The sequence below is a fragment of the Boleophthalmus pectinirostris genome, unplaced genomic scaffold (genome assembly GCF_026225935.1).
Source record: "Boleophthalmus pectinirostris isolate CB_2022bp ecotype Guang Dong unplaced genomic scaffold, ASM2622593v1 HiC_scaffold_4, whole genome shotgun sequence".
Taxonomy (NCBI): domain Eukaryota; kingdom Metazoa; phylum Chordata; class Actinopteri; order Gobiiformes; family Gobiidae; genus Boleophthalmus; species Boleophthalmus pectinirostris.
This window is the reverse complement of record NW_026571353.1, coordinates 35,917,489-35,936,318: the sequence shown is the minus strand read 5'-3', so window position 1 is coordinate 35,936,318 and position 18,830 is coordinate 35,917,489. Positions and strand designations below refer to the sequence as shown.

The following is an 18,830-nucleotide window of genomic DNA, read 5'->3' as shown; positions in this document are numbered from 1 at the left end:
TTAGTCCTGGTTTTGTCCTGGTTTTTGTCCTGGTTTAGTCCTGACTTAGTCCTGGTTTTAGACCTGGTTTAGTGTCCGGCAATGAGTGGAATTACCGAAAAAGAAAAAGGGGGATGTTGTCCAAAATGTGAAAACTGTAAAATACCGCCATCTAATCCATTTATTTCAACAAAGTAACTGTAATCCAATCGCCACTCATTCAAAACGTAACTGTAACTGAATACAGTTACTCATAATTTGTACTCTGATTACGTAACACTGGTACATGTAATCTGTTACTCCCCAACACTGTGTATAAATATACTATGATTTTTTTTTTAAGTCAAGTTTATCTTAAAAGTCAAATAAATTGCAAAAATCTAAGCTTTATTTGGGACTTTGCTTTAAAGACTTGAAATGACTTGAAGCTCAAAGAAGACGACTTGGACTTGACTTGGACTTGACTTGGACTTGACTTGGATTTACAGGCCAGTGACTCGAGACTCGACTTGAACTTGCCTGTAGTTGACTTAGAACTTGACTCGGATTTGAGGTCAAAGACTTGAGACTTACTTGAGACTTGCAAAATAACAACTTGGTCCCACTTCTGACTAATATATTACATTCATTCATAAAAAAAAAAAAAAAAAAGAAGTATACCACCAGGTTGGAGCAAACGGGAACAAAGGACCAAACCTTGCATGCTCAAAAAAGTTAAATAAAATAAATAAAAAGCACAAACCTCTAGGGTTTCTCTGCAATTCAAAATCTTTAGGATGAGCTGCTATTTGCAAGGTGGCACACACAACTACGGCAAAGGTTTTAATCTCTCTGCTGGAGCGTTCATTAAATAATTTACAATAAATAAGTGTAAATAGTGCTGAAGTGCGAGCGTGGCCAAGTGGAGTCGAGCCAGAGGAGCAGCCACGTAGGAGGCAGGTGATTTTATAGACGGCTGGACGCGCTGCTGCCTCCAAAAACAAACACGATATTTTAATTATGAATAAAAACACGGCACAACAGGGACCGTGACAAAAAAAAAAAAGAGTAAATATTTTCCTTGCTTCTTTGTCTTTTCTATTTGGCGATGGTGGTTATTTTACTCTCTCAATCAGAGACACATTGAGACGCTTTTAATCCCATATTGTGCAACATTTCCAGCAAAGTAATAACATCCCCGTGGGAACTGTTGAAAATGTCCTTGCTTCTACTTTCACTAACTTGGTGCTCGTGTGTGTTTGTGTGTTTGTGCGTTTGTGCGTTTGTGTGTGCAGGTCTGGTGGTGCGAGAGGCCAGTATCGAGATCACGAGGCAGCAGGTGGAGGAGCTGTTTGGACCTGATGATTACTGGTGTCAGTGTGTGGCCTGGAGCTCCGCCGGGACGACCAAGAGCCGCAAAGCCCACGTCCGAGTCGCATGTGAGTACAACCAAGCTGAGATACTGATACTACTACTGCTACTTAGACTTAGACCAACTTTATTGATTAACAAGGGAAATGACTTGGACACACTCACATGTCACAATATATTACAATAACAAAGAGTAAAAAATGGCAGGAGAAATGTACGAAATGCGGCAGCAAACGCGCCTTGCAAAAAGAGCATCTAGAAGCCATGAAAGGCTCTCACAGTTTTGAATGTTTATCAGAAGTATTCTGTTTCAGTGTAAGTTTTGGGACATTGGGGTCCAGATTCCCCTCTCCAGTTTCTCCATCCTGTCTCTGTCAGAAAAAAAAAAACATATTTGAAATACAGTTGAAAACAGAAACCCACCGCCCCTGCCTGAAGACATCCCAGGTTAAAATGATATTGTAATAGCTACTTCCTACATACACTAGCTTTAAGTAAGAACCCCATGTGTGAGTGTAGTCCCCCTCAGCTGCAGTGTAATGTTCAGAGGTGTGTTTAAAGCCCTCACACATGGGAGTACACTGTACCTGAGAGTAGAGTATACTTGAGAGAGTACAGTATACTTGAGAGAGTACAGTTATACTTGAGAGAGTACAGTATACCTGTGAGAGTACAATATACTTGAGAGAGTACAGTATACTTGAGAGAGTACAGTATACTTGAGAGAGTACAGTATACCTGTGAAAGTACAGTTATACTTGAGAGAGTACAGTATACCTGAGAGAGTACAGTATACTTGAGAGAGTACAGTATACTTGAGAGAGTACAAGTATACTTGAGAGAGTATACTTGAGAGTACAGTTATACTTGAGAGAGTACAGTATACCTGTGAGAGTACAGTTATACTTGAGAGAGTACAGTATACCTGTGAGAGTACAGTATACCTGAGAGAGTACAGTATACTTGAGAGAGTACAGTATACTTGAGAGAGTACAGTTATACTTGAGAGAGTACAGTATACTTGAGAGAGTACAGTATACCTGAGAGAGTACAGTATACTTGAGAGAGTACAGTATACTTGAGAGAGTACAGTTATACTTGGAGAGAGTACCTGGAGAGTACAGTATACCTGTGAAGAGTACAGTTACCTGTAGTACTTGAGAGAGTACAGTATACCTGTGAGAGTACAGTTATACCTGAGAGAGTACAGTATACCTGTGAGAGTACAGTATACTTGAGAGAGTACAGTTATACTGAGAGAGTACAGTGAGTACATATACCTTGAGAGAGTACAGTATACCTGAGAGAGTACAGTTATACTTGAGAGTACAGTAGTACAGTTATACCTGAGAGAGTACAGTTATACCTTGAGAGAGTACAGTTATATACTGTGAGAGTACAGTATACCAGTACAGTTATACTTGAGAGAGTACAGTATACCTGTGAGAGAGTACAGTTATACTTGTGAGAGTACAGTATAGTAGTACAGTATACCTGAGAGAGTACAGTATACTTGAGAGAGTACAGTATACCTGAGAGAGTACAGTATACCTGTGAGAGAGTACAGTATACCTGAGAGAGTACAGTACAGTACAGTTATACCTTGAGAGAGTACAGTACAGTATACCTGTGAGAGTACAGTTATACCTGTGAGAGTACAGTACAGTATACCTGTGAGAGTACAGTTATACTTGAGAGAGTACAGTATACCTGTGAAAGTACAGTTATACTGTGAGAGTACAGTATACCTGTGAGAGTACAGTATACCTGAGAGAGTACAGTATACCTGTATACTTGAGAAAGTACAGTATACTTGAGAGAGTACAGTATACTTGAGAGAGTACAGTATACTTGAGAGAGTACAGTATACCTGTGAGAGTACAGTATACTTGAGAGAGTACAGTATACTTGAGAGAGTACAGTTATACCTGAGAGAGTACAGTATACCTGAGAGAGTACAGTTATACTTGAGAGAGTACAGTATACCTGTGAGAGTACAGTTATACTTGAGAGAGTACAGTATACCTGTGAGAGTACAGTATACCTGTAGAGAGTACAGTATACCTGAGAGAGTACAGTATACCTGAGAGAGTACAGTATACTGTGAGAGTACAGTTATACTTGAGAGAGTACAGTTATACTTGAGAGAGTACAGTATACTTGAGAGAGTACAGTATACCTGAGAGAGTACAGTATACTTGAGAGAGTACAGTATACTTGAGAGAGTACAGTATACTTGAGAGAGTACAGTTATACTTGAGAGAGTACAGTATACCTGTGAGAGTACAGTTATACTTGAGAGAGTACAGTAGTATACCTGTGAGAGTACAGTTATATACTTACAGTATAGAGAGTACAGTATACCTGTGAGGAGTACAGTTATACCTTGAGAGAGTACAGTATACCTGTACAGAGAGAGTACAGTTATACACTTGAGAGAGTACAGTTATACCTGTGAGAGTACAGTATACCTGTGAGAGTACAGTATATACCTGTGAGAGTACAGTGAGAGTACATATACCTGGAGAGAGTACAGTATACCTGGAGAGTACAGTATACCTGTGAGAGTACAGTATACCTGGGAGAGTACAGTATACCTGGGAGAGTACAGTATACCTGTGAGAGTACAGTTATACCTGTGAGAGTACAGTATACCTGTGAGAGTACAGTATACCTGTGAGAGTACAGTATACCTGTGAGAGTACAGTATACCTGTGAGAGTACAGTATACCTGGGAGAGTACAGTTATACCTGTGAGAGTACAGTTATACCTGGGAGAGTACAGTTATACCTGAGAGTACAGTTATACCTGGGAGAGTACAGTTATACCTGGGAGAGTACAGTATACCTGTGAGAGTACAGTATACCTGTGAGAGTACAGTATACCTGTGAGAGTACAGTTATACCTGTGAGAGTACAGTTATACCTGTTAGTGTGTGAGTAGCAGCTCTGGAGACTGGACCAGTCTAAATATAGACACAGGGACAGAAACATGCAGAGTGTAAGAGTCACACTGAGGAACACTGCAGCTGTGGTTAAAGTGATGATGAAAAGTTCACGCTCCATAAATAGGCTTTAATAAGAACATTCACTACAGAAATGAAAAGAGCTGGTGGGTACTGCACATAGTACATATACTGTGCTGTATTTATAAATGCACTAGCCACTACTTTCCAAACAGGAAGTGATCATGGGTGTGCTTTTGGCTCCATCGATTGTGACTCCAATTCACTTTGTAATGAAAGACTGTCCCTCCTCTCTCTCTACCTGCTGCTGTGAGCCTCGTCATTTTGGTGTTGTTCACATGTTCACATAAACCTGCTCTACATGATCCTGATGTTTTTCACTAATTTGTCCTTAAATCTAAATATAAACATTAATACCAGACAAAGCAGGAGCCTTATTCTTTCCCCGGGGTGACTCATGCTCGGGGGTTTGATTGACAGTGTTACTTTCCTGGCGGGAAAGTAAAGAAGGGGCTTTACCTTCAGCAGCCGCCTCTCTCCTGATTCAGCAGCCTCTCTCCTGATTGGCTCTTTGGTTGCTATGATACTAAACAGTCAGAATTCTCAATATGGAACTCCAGATTTGCTCCTATAACCGCAGCCTCCATGAGCTTCATTTGACTGGATCTGAACACTCCGGGTGACACTCACACTTTGTCCACTTCTTTATTCAGTCTGTGGTCGTGTATGGTTAGTCATGAATTTGAGTAAATATTAAATATAATTCTGTTTGAGTGAAACAGTCTGGATGTGTGTCGAGCAGCAGCACAGCTCCAGAGCTCAGGTCCTGATGGACTCAAGGAGTCAGAGGAAACTTCACTGTTTGATCTGGCTCTTTCTCTTCTGCATTCTCACGTCTCTGTGCACGTCTGATGACAACAGCAGAAGTTCAACACTTACCTCAAATGATCCACTGAAAAGTGCGACTCCACACCACAGGTGGAGCCAGAAACTACACAGGCCTGTGGGAAAATGAGTCAAACTCATGTTAATGCGGTTACATAGTAGAAAAATATAAACAGATTATTTGTGAACAATGTGTGTTTGTCATGTGAGGTCATGTTTTGTGTCTTACATGTACCTCATACTCACACATACTTGTACAGGTGGAGTGTGTATTGGCGGTGCGTGCTTCTGTGTTCAGCTGCGTTGGTCGTATTGTTCAGCATGTTTCTCTGTGACTATGAGGACGACTGATCAAATATTGTGTATCCTGACTGCAGTAGAATACGGCTGTGCACACACGTGTTTAATCCACGTCTGCTTCTAAACACACTGCAGCTCAGTGTCTGTGTCCTGTGGTACACAGAATACAGAAAGCAGAGGGTGAAACTCGACTGAGCGCTCAGACGTGACTGTGGGGAAAGACGAGTGATGTGAAGTTTGTGTAGGTCTGTAAACAGAAAACACTAAAGTACTGCAGGAGTGGAGAGTTACACATGAGGGATCAGTGTGTGCTGCTGTACACAAATCCACACGTCCTTCTGGCGGTTTATGAAGCGTGTGCGTACCACTGGTTTATATTTAACATCATATTATATTTGATTCTTCTTCCATGTTTATCGTCTCCTTGTTTTGTCTTTTGTCCTTCTCTCTATTCTCTTCTCTCTCTTTTGTCTCCTCTCCTCCCTCCTCCTCTCTTCTCCTCCTCGGACGTGATTACAGCACCAAAGTCCTGTGTAAATTCAAATGTGAAAACAGAAGTCCTCATATAAAACAACCTTGCCGTTTCATTTCTCTTCTTGTTTTGTCTCGTCTTCTATCTGTCCTTCTCTGTGTGTCTTCCTCTCCTCCTCCTCATCCTCCCTCTATCCTCACATATGAGCAGATGTGATTACAGCACCCCTTCCTCTCACCCTTCACCCTTCCCCACTGACCCCCCTCCCCCCTCTTTCTCTCTCTTTCTCACTTTACGCACAAGGAAGACATTTTTTCTGAACAAAATCAAGGGATATTTACAAGAGGAAGAGTGTTTTTTATTGTCATCGTGATATCAGAATTGGTGTCGAGTCTCTTCCGTAGTATCGAAATAGAGAAATTTGATGATGATATTTTAGTATCATGACAAAACTATTTATTTACTTGTGTGTCTCATCTGCTGCTCGTGTCCAAACAGGAAGAACAATTAGAAACTCCATAAATACATAGATATTTTTTAAAACTACAAGAAAACAGACGCGATTTGTGGTGAAATGTGAACTGTATTTTAGTGAAATGAGTTTTCTAATCCGTCATACTGTTTGTACTCCTCCTTCTCTTCCTCCCTCTCCTGTTTCTCCTCCTTTTCCTCTTCCAGCTCTTCCTCCTTTTTCTCCCCCTCCTCTGCCTCCTCCTGCTCCTCCGCTTCTTCATCCTCCTTTTCGTCTTCCTTCTCCTCTGTCTTCTCTTCCTCCTCCTCTCCCGCCTTTTCCTTCTCTTCCTTTTCCTCATCTTCCTTCTCTTTCTTATCGTCTTCCTCCTCCTGCTCCACCTCTTCTTCTTCCTCCTCCTCTTCTTCCTCCTCATCTACCTCCTCTTCTTCCTCCTCATCATTTCCCTCCTCCTCCTTCTCTTTTTCCTCCTCCTCTTCATCTTCCCCCTCCTTTTCCACCTACTCCTCCTCTTTGCCCTCCTCCACTTCCTCCTTTTCCTCCCCCAGCTCTGCCTCCTCCAGCTTTTCCTCTTCCTTCTCCTCCCCCTCTTCTTCCTCCACCTCTTTCTCCTCCTCGTCCTCTTCCTCTGTCCGTTCTCTCTCTTCGTCCTCCTCTTTTGTTTTCCGTGTTGTTCTCTCTTCGTCGTGGCGGCACACGCTCTTATGAAGCTTTCTTATAGATTTTCATTTCTGTTCGTTCCCCGAAGAGCAGCATCGTCTTTGTAATCAACGAGCTGCAACTTCTGAGCTCAGACGTTCAGATGATCTGTAATAAATAATGGTTTTAAAGGTCCTACATTTCATGCCAAACTGACTCTTGTGAGCTTTAAGACAGGGGGGTCAAACTCATTTTGGTCCGGGGGCCGTATCCAACCGACTTTGATCCCAAAGGGGCCGGATCAGAAAAGTCATGTCATATAAACCCCAAAAATAACAATAAGTTCAAATATTTGTGCAGAGAAACACAAATCTATTACAGAAATCTTTTTTAATTGATGAACTCTTTCTTATTATAATATTATAATATCATGAACAACCTGAAACTTTAAGAAAAATACAATTTCAACACAAAGTTTTAAAAATAACTTGTATGCAAATAGGAATAAGTCAATTTTTCTTGTAAAATCCTGCACTCGGCTCCACTTTTCTCATGTTGGACATTTTTCTGATGAGGGTGTCACGGTCAACAGTCAAAACGATCGTCCTTTAAGAGCGTTTGGAAAGAGACAAGTCTTCATTTGTGCTGCTCTGGTGGGAGGGGCCACGTACAGAGACGCTGGAGACGCTGCTGTGATAAACACCACAGAAAATTAACAAGATTTTAATAGAAAATATCATTAAAATATTTTAGTAGAAAATCAGCCGAGGGCCATATTAAAGGTCTTGGAGGGCCGGATCTGGCCCCCGGGCCTTATGTTTGACACCTGTGCTTTAAGACATGTTAGTTGTTACCTTTTCACAAACATACCTTACATAAACATACATTCCAAAATCAGTTTTTAATCTTCTACCTCCACGGAGAGAAGTGGTTGACTTAAAAGTTCAAGGCGTAACTTTTCTGGTGGGTCTTACTCCCTGCTTGTCTATACGTGTTTGTTATTGCTTTGTCTTGAATATTCCAGTGTACGGCATTAAATGTACCTGGTGTTTTTCTTGCTTACGGACACTTTGAAAAACTGCACTGCGCAACTTTTTTGGTGGAGGATCTGCTACCTACTTGTTACTGTGGAGATGTTATTGCTTTGTCTAGAATGTTCCACAGTATAGATCTAACCTGTCTGCTATGAGAGGTTACAGCACTACGCTACGTTACGGGTCAGATCAGTGGAGAGTCGCCAGTATTCGCAGAAGGAATGATTGTATTTTTGAGCAACAGAAACACTCGTAAGGAATAAACGCTGTATTTAAAGTCATACCGTGGAATATTCCAGGCAAAGCAATAACATTTCCATGGAGACAAACAGAAAAGTTACACAGTGATTTTTTTTTTTTTAAATCAACAGCTTTTCTCCGTGGAGGCAGAAAATTAAAAACACACTTTGGAATGTTAACATGGAGATAGTGTTGAAGTACTCAAGACCGGTCTTTGTCTCGAGACCGTTTTTTTTTTTTTGTGTGTGTGTGTGTGTGGTCTTGGTCTCATCTCAGACTCGACTGCGTTTGGACTCGGTCTTGTCTCGACCTTGAAGGCGCTTGGACTTGGTCTTGTCTCAGTTTTGAAGGTGCTTGGACTCAGCCTTGACTTGTTCTTGTCCTGGTCTTGAAGGCGCTTGGACTCGGTCTTGTCTCGGTCTTGAAGGTGCTTGGACTCGGTCTTGTCTCGGTCTTGAAGGTGCTTGGACTCAGTCTTGACTTGTTCTTGTCCTGGTCTTGAAGGTGCTTGGACTCAGTCTTGACTTGTTCTGGTCCTGGTCTTGAAGGTGCTTGGACTCGGTCTTGGCTTGTTCTTGTCCTGGTCTTGAAGGTGCTTGGACTCGGTCTTGTCTCGGTCTTGAAGGTGCTTGGACTCGGTCTTGGCTTGTTCTTGAAGGCGCTTGGACTCGGTCTTGTCTCTGTATCGAGGTCTGACCCTCGACAAGTGATAAAATGGAGACAGATTTATAAAAACATTAATATATAAGTTTCCAAAATAAGTGTAAAATACAAATACATGTAGAAAATGACAAAGATGGCCTCAATTTGGTCTCGATGGGCTGTGGTCTCGATCTCATTTCGCTCTTGGCCTTTAAAAGTCTCAGTCTTGTCTCAGTCTCCACCCTCAGTCTTGGTCTTGTCTCGGCCCCGGGGACCCTGTGGTCTTGGACAGGTCTTGGTCTTGATTAATCTGGTCTTGACTACAACACTACATGGAGATATATAAGTTTAATGGCAAACTGAACCTTCTTGGCAAAGCAACATATATTCTCCTTGGAGACAAACACAAGAGAGACCCTTCACCTAAAAGTACCTTAATGCACCATGAAGACATACCTGATATTGGTTTTGCAAAGACTAGAAGGTGGATGGACAAAGTGATATCAGGGGATTTAAAACCGGCCAAAAGAACGTGTCTTTTATTGGCGCGCTGAGGAGTGAAGCCGAGTGTTTCATATTGTTCAATAACAATGGAATTTACTGTCAGGGGAGGCGAGCATGTCTGAATCATCGCATAGCTCAATGAAGGTGCTGAAATAAATCTGGTGAAGGACGTCAAAATACTAGAGCAAACTCTGGACTACCACCTAAAGACATCACGAGTTTGAACCAAGTGTTTTCAGCTGTAAAATGAGATCCAGTCAGTACATAAACAGGATTATTCAAAGATGGGAGTGACAACAAATCAGGAAGTCGAGGTGTCAACATTAAAGGTGCTCTTTTAATCAAAATGGTGAGCTTTAAGTGATGTTAGAATGGTTTTACCTCCTCAAAAACAGACCTGGAGTTGTGTTTTGTTTCATTCACACGTCTGTCTACTCGCTCAGGAGGTATACATGTAGTTTTCCACCCCTTTCCTAGTAGCTCGCCAAGGGATTTCTGAATTACCGTATTTTTTGGACTACAAGGCGCACCGGATTATGAGGTGCAATATCAATAATGTTGAATTCTCTCTTCTATTTTCATACATAAATTGCACTGGATTATAAGGTGCATTAAGTGAAACAAATGGATGACACTTGAGACTGATCCTTTAGCCCAGGCGTCCACGATCCATTGGCAGATCGTGGCGTAATTCGCCCGGCGTTGCCTCTCTGTCTTGGTGAATGTGTGTTATGAATGCGAATGTGGGTGGATCATTTAAGTTTGTTTTTTAATTTCCTACGAAGAGGACTCAAATATACATTGAGTACCGTATTTTCCGGGCTATTAGACGCGCTCTTAAGCCTCCAACCGCGTCAAAAAACAATTGCGTGCCCCACAATCCAGAGCGCCCTTATACACAAATCCACTCAGGTGTCCCAGCACGACTTCAGTAAACTACAAAGCCGCAAACACACACGGAGCAGACAGCGACCGCACAGCGAAACACCCCCGCAGACACACTCATCACTCCACGCCGACGAGGAACGGAACGGAGGAACGAACCGAAAAAGCGAGTGCAATGTGCCACTTCTAGACACGACTGAACAACTGAGTCACTGCGAACACGCCGACAATCCAGCGGACCCAGACAGCACCCTCCCTACACGCCACAACTGAACAAAGCCCAGAGTCACCGTGAACGCACCAAAGTACAACTGAACCATCCAACTGTTGTGTTTCGGTTGAAGTCCGGTGCTTTTTATTTGTGAAAAAAGTTCAAAAATAGACCATTTAATGATAATCCAGAGCGCCTAATAGCCCGGAAAATACGGTACATGTATGATTTTGATCATCAACTTCGTGCACTACTATGGATAATGGTTTATGTTTTATAGACATCTGACTGTACCTCATTTAAGTCTCGCCGTGACACTTAAATATACTCAATTTCTTGTGACCACTAAAACTAGTAGCTGTCTGGCATTTCCATTGACTGGAGGGAAAAGGTTTGAGGCCCCTGCTTTACATCCTCAAAGCTCAAAACGCCACCTTTTGATGTCATGTAGTTTTCAAGTTAACAGCTACTTTTAACCTTTAGTTCAGGGGAGTCGGGCGATTCCAGGGCTGGAGGAGGAAACGACATTATAACGTAGATCAGAAAATAGCGTCATATCGGGCCTTTAAAGCTCCATAAAAGTGGTGTTGTATCAGGTTTGTGTACAGGCTCTAAAGAACAGTTCAGCCCGGTCAAACGCGCCCGTCCCCTCTGCCCGCCGGTGTAGCGTTCTTCACATTATGTCTTTAGCTGTAGAGGAAACAAAGCACAACAACAGTGGAGCCGTTTGACCTTTTGGCTGAAATAACATTAGCATTAGTATTAGCATAATGCAAATCACCACTCACAGCTCCGTAAAGGTCCTGTACTTTTGCCCCTGCGCGTCTCCGGGGAGAACCTCACGCGATCCGAACCACATCACACGCCACACAAACGCCGGACTCATGTTTGGACAACGGTGTCAGTGTCGTTCGGTTTGTTGGGACTCTTCCTGTGGTCAATATTTACAAAGGTTTACATCAGATTTGTGAAGTTTGAACGCCAGAGATGTAAGCTGTGAACATTTCTAGCGTGGAAGAATGTTTATCGTTCATGGACCTTGTTGGTTGAAGATTTGGTGATGGGGCAGATTTATGAGACTGGTAAAGAATACGCCTAACCTGATTCATCGGCCGGTTTCACTTTGTGGAAACCGTCTGACCTCGCAGCATTAGTATTTGTTTGCTTGACTGGAGGCAGGTTTTTTTTTTTATTTAACCAATTGTTGCTTTTTGGTCGTGACGTATGTAATGCTCCAAATCCCGTAGGAAGAAGGGCAATAATGATAAAATTCACCAAACATTCTCTTTGTTCTGGCTTAAAATCCCCGATCTTAACGACAAAATGGCTCTTCGCTGATTGGCTGGTGCCCGAACTCGCACTTCCGGGGTTCTTGCAAACTGTCTAGTGTATTCCGATTCCTGACCTAATCGTTGGAGAGAAATGAAATGAGCGGAGGGACTAGAATATGTCAGACATTTTGCCAAAGAAAACCATTAACCGGAAGTTCCGCAAGGGCTTCCGGCTGTTGTGAAAAAGGTGTAAAAAATGCAAAAATAAGTAGGAAGAAGATTTCTAAAACAGAATCTTCCTACCTACGTCATCAACACGTAAACTCCACTCAAAAACCAGGGACATTTTCCACGTAAGGAAGGCTATTTTCTGAAAATTTAAACATTAATTTAAAGAGGTGGTATTACACTTCTATGCGGTGCTAACACATAACGTACTTAGAGTTAGTTTTTATTGTTTGGGAAAAGGCTAAATTTGCCAAAAACAATGTATTAACATGTTTAATACGTTTCACTTGTTTCTGATGCACTGAGCCAACACATCCAGGGTCTGAATAGACTTAGACAAACTTTATTGATCCACTTTATTGACTTGCTGTAGGAGCCTGTTGGAGAATGAGCTTCTCTGTCCCTAGGAAAGAGAATAGGGACCGGGAGAGATCACTAGATGTCTCAAACATGGATGGATGACACTAAAACCTCTGATCAGGAAATAACATTATAACATTTTTGCATAATACCCGCTCTTTAACAAAATAAATGTGTATCGTTTTATATTATTATATTCTTTTATATATTCTGTACATAATTATTGTGTTATTTAAACAAGATTTGGCTCTTGTTTACATTATGGTTGCTAGGTAACAGTTATAGAATTATCTCTCTGTGCATCATGTCTGCTTAAACTTAAATTAATAAGCAAAATGTGAAATAAAAGAAAAGAAAAAAAGATAATATAAGATAAGATAATAATAATAATAATAATAATAATAATAATAATAATAATAAAATACAAAATACAATAAAATAAAATTTAAAAAAAATAATCAAATCAAATCAAATCAAATAGGCAAAATTTTTTGTAACTTTTCTGGTGGAGGATCTGCCAGCTGCTTGTTTCCATGGAAATGTCTTTGCTTTGTCTGGAATTTTCTACAGCACGGCATTAAATGTATCAATTTCCAAAGAAATGGTAAATGGTCACATTTTTATAAAGTGCTTTTCTACCTTCAAGGCACTCAAAGCACTTTACAACAAGAAACCACTCACACATTCACACACCAGTGTACACAGACAGCACGGGTGAGGTGGGTTAAGTGTCGTTGCCCAAGGACACAACGACGGCATTCATCCGTGGGACCTGGACTCACACCACCAACCTGTGGGTCAGTGGATCTGAGCAATCAACCAACGATGTTTATGTCAAGATCGGGATTTGAACTGCCAACCTTCGTCTTCAGTGGTCAAACTGAGCCACTGCCGCCCTCAACAAACAAGTGACGCTACAAGGCCATTTATAGATCAGATCTGCGGAGAGGCGACTACACAGACATCGAGAATGTATATTTTGAAGATATTTTTGAGCAATAAAAATACCTGTAATTCACTTAACGTAAGATGGACACGTTTTATGCCACACTATCTCGCATCTCCATGGAGACAGTTAATTGGCAGATCCTCTACATAAACAGCTTCACACTGCACCTGTAGATATAATGACGTTAATATTTTTCTGACGCCGACTCTGAGCTGTCACGTGCACTTGAGCCTCAGCGGACGTTTCCAGATGTGAAATGAGAGTGGCGAGCGTTAAAGTGGTAAAACCGCGCCGTGGAAATGGTCACACGAGACCGACGCGAGGCTTCGAGCGAAGGCTGAAATCACACGTGTTTTTTATAGACGTCACGGTGAGTTATAGCTGGACTTTATTTCACATCTAAACTAATGCACTTACCACAGAGCCCCTAATGGAAACAGACATATGGGAGGTCTTTACATTGTACTGGGCTCCTGCGAGTAATTAAGTTTGTGCTTTTATATGGAAGCCTGCGAGGGCCATTTGTGATGCAATACAGTTACATGTCTGAAACGGTTTAAGTTACAGCCAATGTATTTACTCTGTCTTACAATGATAAAACTCAGGCTGTTTATATTGTAGAATTTGACCATGTTATGTTATAAAACGGCGGCACGGCGTCTGAGTGGGTGGTATTTACAGCAAGAAGGTTTTGGCGCAACGAGAATAAAGTCGTAATATTTCGACATTAAAGTTGTAATATTGCGAGAATAAAGTCGACGCAAGAAAAAGTCGCACTTTTACGAGAATAAAGTCATAATTTTGCAAGAATAAAGTTGTAATATTACGACAATATAGACTGCTTGGAAAGTATGAATGAGTCTGAGGCTGGTGCGCTATGGAGAATTTGGAGCATTGTGTAAAGGAGAAGAATCCGTGTATCATTCGTTCATTTCGACTGAACCAGGACTGAATCAGGACTAAACCAGGTCCGGGAACCAAACCAGAATTAAAACCAGGATTGAGTCCTGGTTTAAGTCACAGAAATGGGTAACGGCGTTTCCGTGACTTAAAATGCGATGCGGGACTATTGCGCCGCATACGGACTGAACCAGGACTGAACCAGGACTGAACCAGGACTAAACCAGGACTAAACCAGGACTGAACCAGGACTGAACCACTACTAAACCAGGACTAAACCAGGACTAAACTGTTTTCAGTCCTGGTCTGGTCCCGGTCTCAGTCCTGGTCTGGTCCCGGTATCATGGTCTGGTCCTGGCCTCAGTCCCGGTCTCAGTGCTGGTCCTGGTCTTGGTCTGGTCCCGGTTTCAGTCCTGGTCTCAGTCCTGGTCCTGTCCCCGGGCTTAATCCTGGTCTCAGTTCTGGTTTGATCCCGATCTCTGTCTTGGTCCCGGACTCAGTTCTTGTCTGGTCCCGGTCTAAATCCTGGTCTCAGTCCCGGTCTGGTCCTGGACCTGGTTTAGTCCTGGTTCAGTCCGGACTTTATTCCTGTAAAATTATGACTTTATTCTTGGATAACGAATGATTATCCTTTTTTTTTTTCATTTTGGTTTTGGAGACAAATAATAAAGAAAACAGTTTTTTTTTTTTATTTGCTTATTTTTGTTTTTATATTGAAAACAAATGAACGAATGATACATGGATTTAAATGTAGTGGCGTGAACTCACTCGTGAACATCCCTGCACCGAACCGAACGTCCCATAACGAAAATGGTTTGGCACAAATACATGTACCGTTACCCCCATATCATGAACATATAAAAGTAATATCCTGTGAAACATTCCAGACAGAGCAATTGCATCTCCACGTAGAAAAGCAGGTGGTGAAATTTTTACCGGAAAAGTTACACAATGCACCATTTTTGCTAGAGACAAAGGTCTAGAGTTGTACCGATGAAAAGTGAAAGTGAGGAAAGGGGCACGACAACTGTAGTTTCGCGAGGATTCACGTGGTTCGGAGGGACATAGTCAAGGAGTGGGGCCGTTGCTGTCAAGACGGCCGCCCAAACTATAAAGCGCTGCGGGAAACACTGCCCCAACCACAGACGAATTCCCTCATGAGTGTTAAAGAGCCGAGCCTTGCCTGTTTAGCTGCAAATGTAGTGGCAGAATGTAAACAAACTCAAATTGCGCAAATTCTCGTGAACCGAACGTCCCATAACGAAACGGTTCAACACAAATACAAGTACCGATACCCCCATATCATGAACATATAAATGTAATATCATACTGTGAAACATTCCAGAGCAATTGCATCTCCATGGAAAAAAGCTGGTGGTGAAATCTTTACCGTAAAAATTGTACACAATGCGCCTTTCGATAGTGACGTCATGCACACACATTATGGTCTTGTGTTCGGAGCTCTGTAAAAGTCGTACGTGATTGACAGTTCTGATCCAGCCTGACAGAACATGCTTTCACATGTCAGACCGTAACAGCGGGATTTATGGATCATGTTGAGGAGAGTGCTTGTGTCTGGGTAGAGCATTAAATGGACGTGGAGGAGGCCCTGAAGCACTGGAGATTTTACCCTATAATTGTGTTTTTCGTACACGGATGGAAGCCTGTAAGGATCATAACATGGGAAAAAAAAAAAGGTTTAAAGGGCTTTATTACTCTGTTTTCTGATCTATGAAAATTCATGAAACAAAACACAACTCCAGGTCTGTTTTTGAGAGGGTGACAGGATTTAAACCTCAATTTTACGTAATATAGGACCGTGGATATTGACTCTGCAGCCTGGTGTTAGTGTTTTTTGTTGTTGTTCCGCTAGACACATGTTTTATTTCCAATGGATTTTCAGTCACAGCTTTGGCCAAAAAACTCTCCAACCGCTATCCATTATGCAGACGTGTTTAAACTTTATTGTAGAGAAGTTGTTATAATTCAAAGTCTCTTGCCTATGGACACAATGGCAGTATTGCTAATAGCAGCGATTGAACCGACATCATTATTGTGTGAAAGATTTAGGGTTGTCAGAAATACAGTACCATATTTTTCAGACAATAAGTCGCTCCGGAGTATAAGTCGCACCAGCCAAAAAATGCACAGTGAAGAAGAAAAAAACATATATAAGTCACACCTTTTGGGGGAAATTTATTTTATAAAATCAGAGACCAGCAACCAACATTTCATCTTGAAAGGCAAAAAACAATAGAGAGCAACTGGCTGAAAAGGCATCTGGGATTGTAACATAACTTGAACAGTTATTCAGATAATTATAGCATAAACAACATAACATAGCAAGTTTACTAAACTCTCCATCTCACTCCAAATCACTAAATCCATTGAATTCGTCATCCTCGGTGTCACTTCTGAGCAACTCCACGACCTCCGGAGGTAAACCATAGATCCACAAGGTAAACAGAGCGTCGCTTCCTCTTCTGTGTCGCTGTCGTCAGATTCAGCATCAGTTCCAGTTAGAATTATTCTGGTCTTTCTGGATCCCGACAGGATGGTTTCAGTGTCACTGAAGTCCAGGCTTTGTCCATCCATCCAGTGACTTCAGGAAAGTTGGCATGGCGCACCCTCCCAGTTGCCGTGAAGCTGTGTTCTCCATCCTTGCTTTTCAGCCAGTCCCTCACAAGTTTCTCGCTCCCTCCAAACTTTCTTTCTGCCGCTCAATTACAGTTTTCGGGTGAATATTTCACTACTTGCAGCAGGACAAGCGGCTTTTTCTGCAGGAGACATGCGCAGTAGGGCAAGAAGTGACAGCAGTACAGTTGTAGCAGATACTGACACACAAGACTAGAGCCTCTGCTTCAGTGTGAAAATTTTAATATATAAATCGGACCGGAGTATAAGTCACAGGAAACACCCAAACCATGAAAAAAGTGGGATGTATAGTCCGAAAAATATGGTAAAGCAGATACTAATGTATACTAAAATTTGTATGTAAACTAGATACTCATTTGAGCAGGTGTCCATACTAAAATAATCCCAATCACATGACAGAAATGAAGCTTTCCTGAATAGCTTTACATCAGGGGTTATCAAACTAAGGCCCGCGGGCCGACTCCAGCCCGCCACGCCCCTTTGACCGGCCCCCTGCCCCTCTGTCCTCCACCACTTGAACTGGCCCCAAGAGGCAATCCTCAAAAGTTGTCAGGGCCTATTTCTTTTTATTACTTTTTGACAAGTAATAACATGTCTGCATCTTGTATTTTGTTGATTTTTTTTTCAATTAAAAATGCTATTTATATGAAGTATTTATATTTGTATTTAAATAATTATATGATGCAGTGTTTCCCAGACATAGACCAATCTACGGCGCAGCACCACAGAATTAAAACAGAGCACCACAAATTGATTCTGCCTCATTCCCTTGAGTAGTTTATGTCTAGTTATAGCATTTTATTTATTTAGTTTGTATTATTATACAGTTGTTATATTATACTATTTATTTTGTGTTACCAAAAACTAAAAAGTTTAATACAAGAACAAGTTGGTTAAGTTAAATATGTGAAATGAAAACCTCAATATTAACTCCTTGAATGTCAGAGAATCTAAAGTTCAGGTAAAAAATAAACTTTAACATCAATTTTGGTAAGTAATTCTCAACTTGAAACTTAAAATACAGGTCTTCCACTAACATAATTTGTATGAGCAAACTGTACTCGTGCTCCGTACAGTGGCCATCTGATCAGGGGAGGAAAACACTGATTTATTTACATTTGCCGCCGAAGTCGCCTGACAAGCTCGAGATCAAACAGTGACAATCAGCACATGCGCAGAGTTCTGTAGTGCAGTTAATAAAGTGCAATAAATGGAATATCTATGCCATTTCAAATTAAAACAAAGTGTGAAAGTACTTACCACTTTTGCAAACCACGAGTATCGATAAACAATTATGTGCCAGGAATTATGTGTTGATACAGTGTTGTGGATGACTGTGCCAGGCAAGTAATTTCTACGACACAATGAGTCCTGCTGGTGTCATTTTGGTCTGGGTCGTACAATTCTGTTATACGACCGACCCGACCCCGGCCCCCATCACAGTCAGGAGCGATAATGTGGCCCCAGAGAAAAAAGTTTGGCGACCCCTGCTCTAGAATGATGCTGAGCTGCATCAGAACAAGTATAAAAGCACACAGACTAGTACACGCTCATGGACCACTGAGGATTACACAGATATAAGACACGCAGGAATAGAAAAGAATGTACTAAGATATTTTTTTTTTTCCTTTATTACGCAAAATTGACACCTGTGAGCTTTACGTGATGTTTTAATGTTACCTCATCAAAAACACACGTTTGAGTAAACCTTTATTATTAGTCTGTACTTTACTATTAGTCTGTGTACATCTCCAAACCTCAAAATGCTGTATTCCACCTTGTGATGTCATGGAGCTGTAGTTTTTTTAAGTGGCGGTGACAGTAGCTCAGTTGTTTGGAGCATTTGTCCACTGATCCAGATGTTGGCGGTTTGAATTTTGCTCTCGAC

The 18,830-nt window shown here is 41.5% G+C and overlaps 1 protein-coding gene across 1 annotated transcript in view; it reads left to right on the top strand.

Moving 5' to 3' along the window:
- unc5ca (unc-5 netrin receptor Ca) overlaps nucleotides 1–18,830 on the top strand; it is a 662,261-nt gene that overhangs the window by 427,477 nt on the left and 215,954 nt on the right. The window contains exon 3 of the mRNA XM_055161462.1: nucleotides 1,254–1,397. Within this exon, the coding sequence (XP_055017437.1) occupies nucleotides 1,254–1,397 (144 nt within the window). The remainder of the gene's footprint in view (nucleotides 1–1,253; nucleotides 1,398–18,830) is intronic.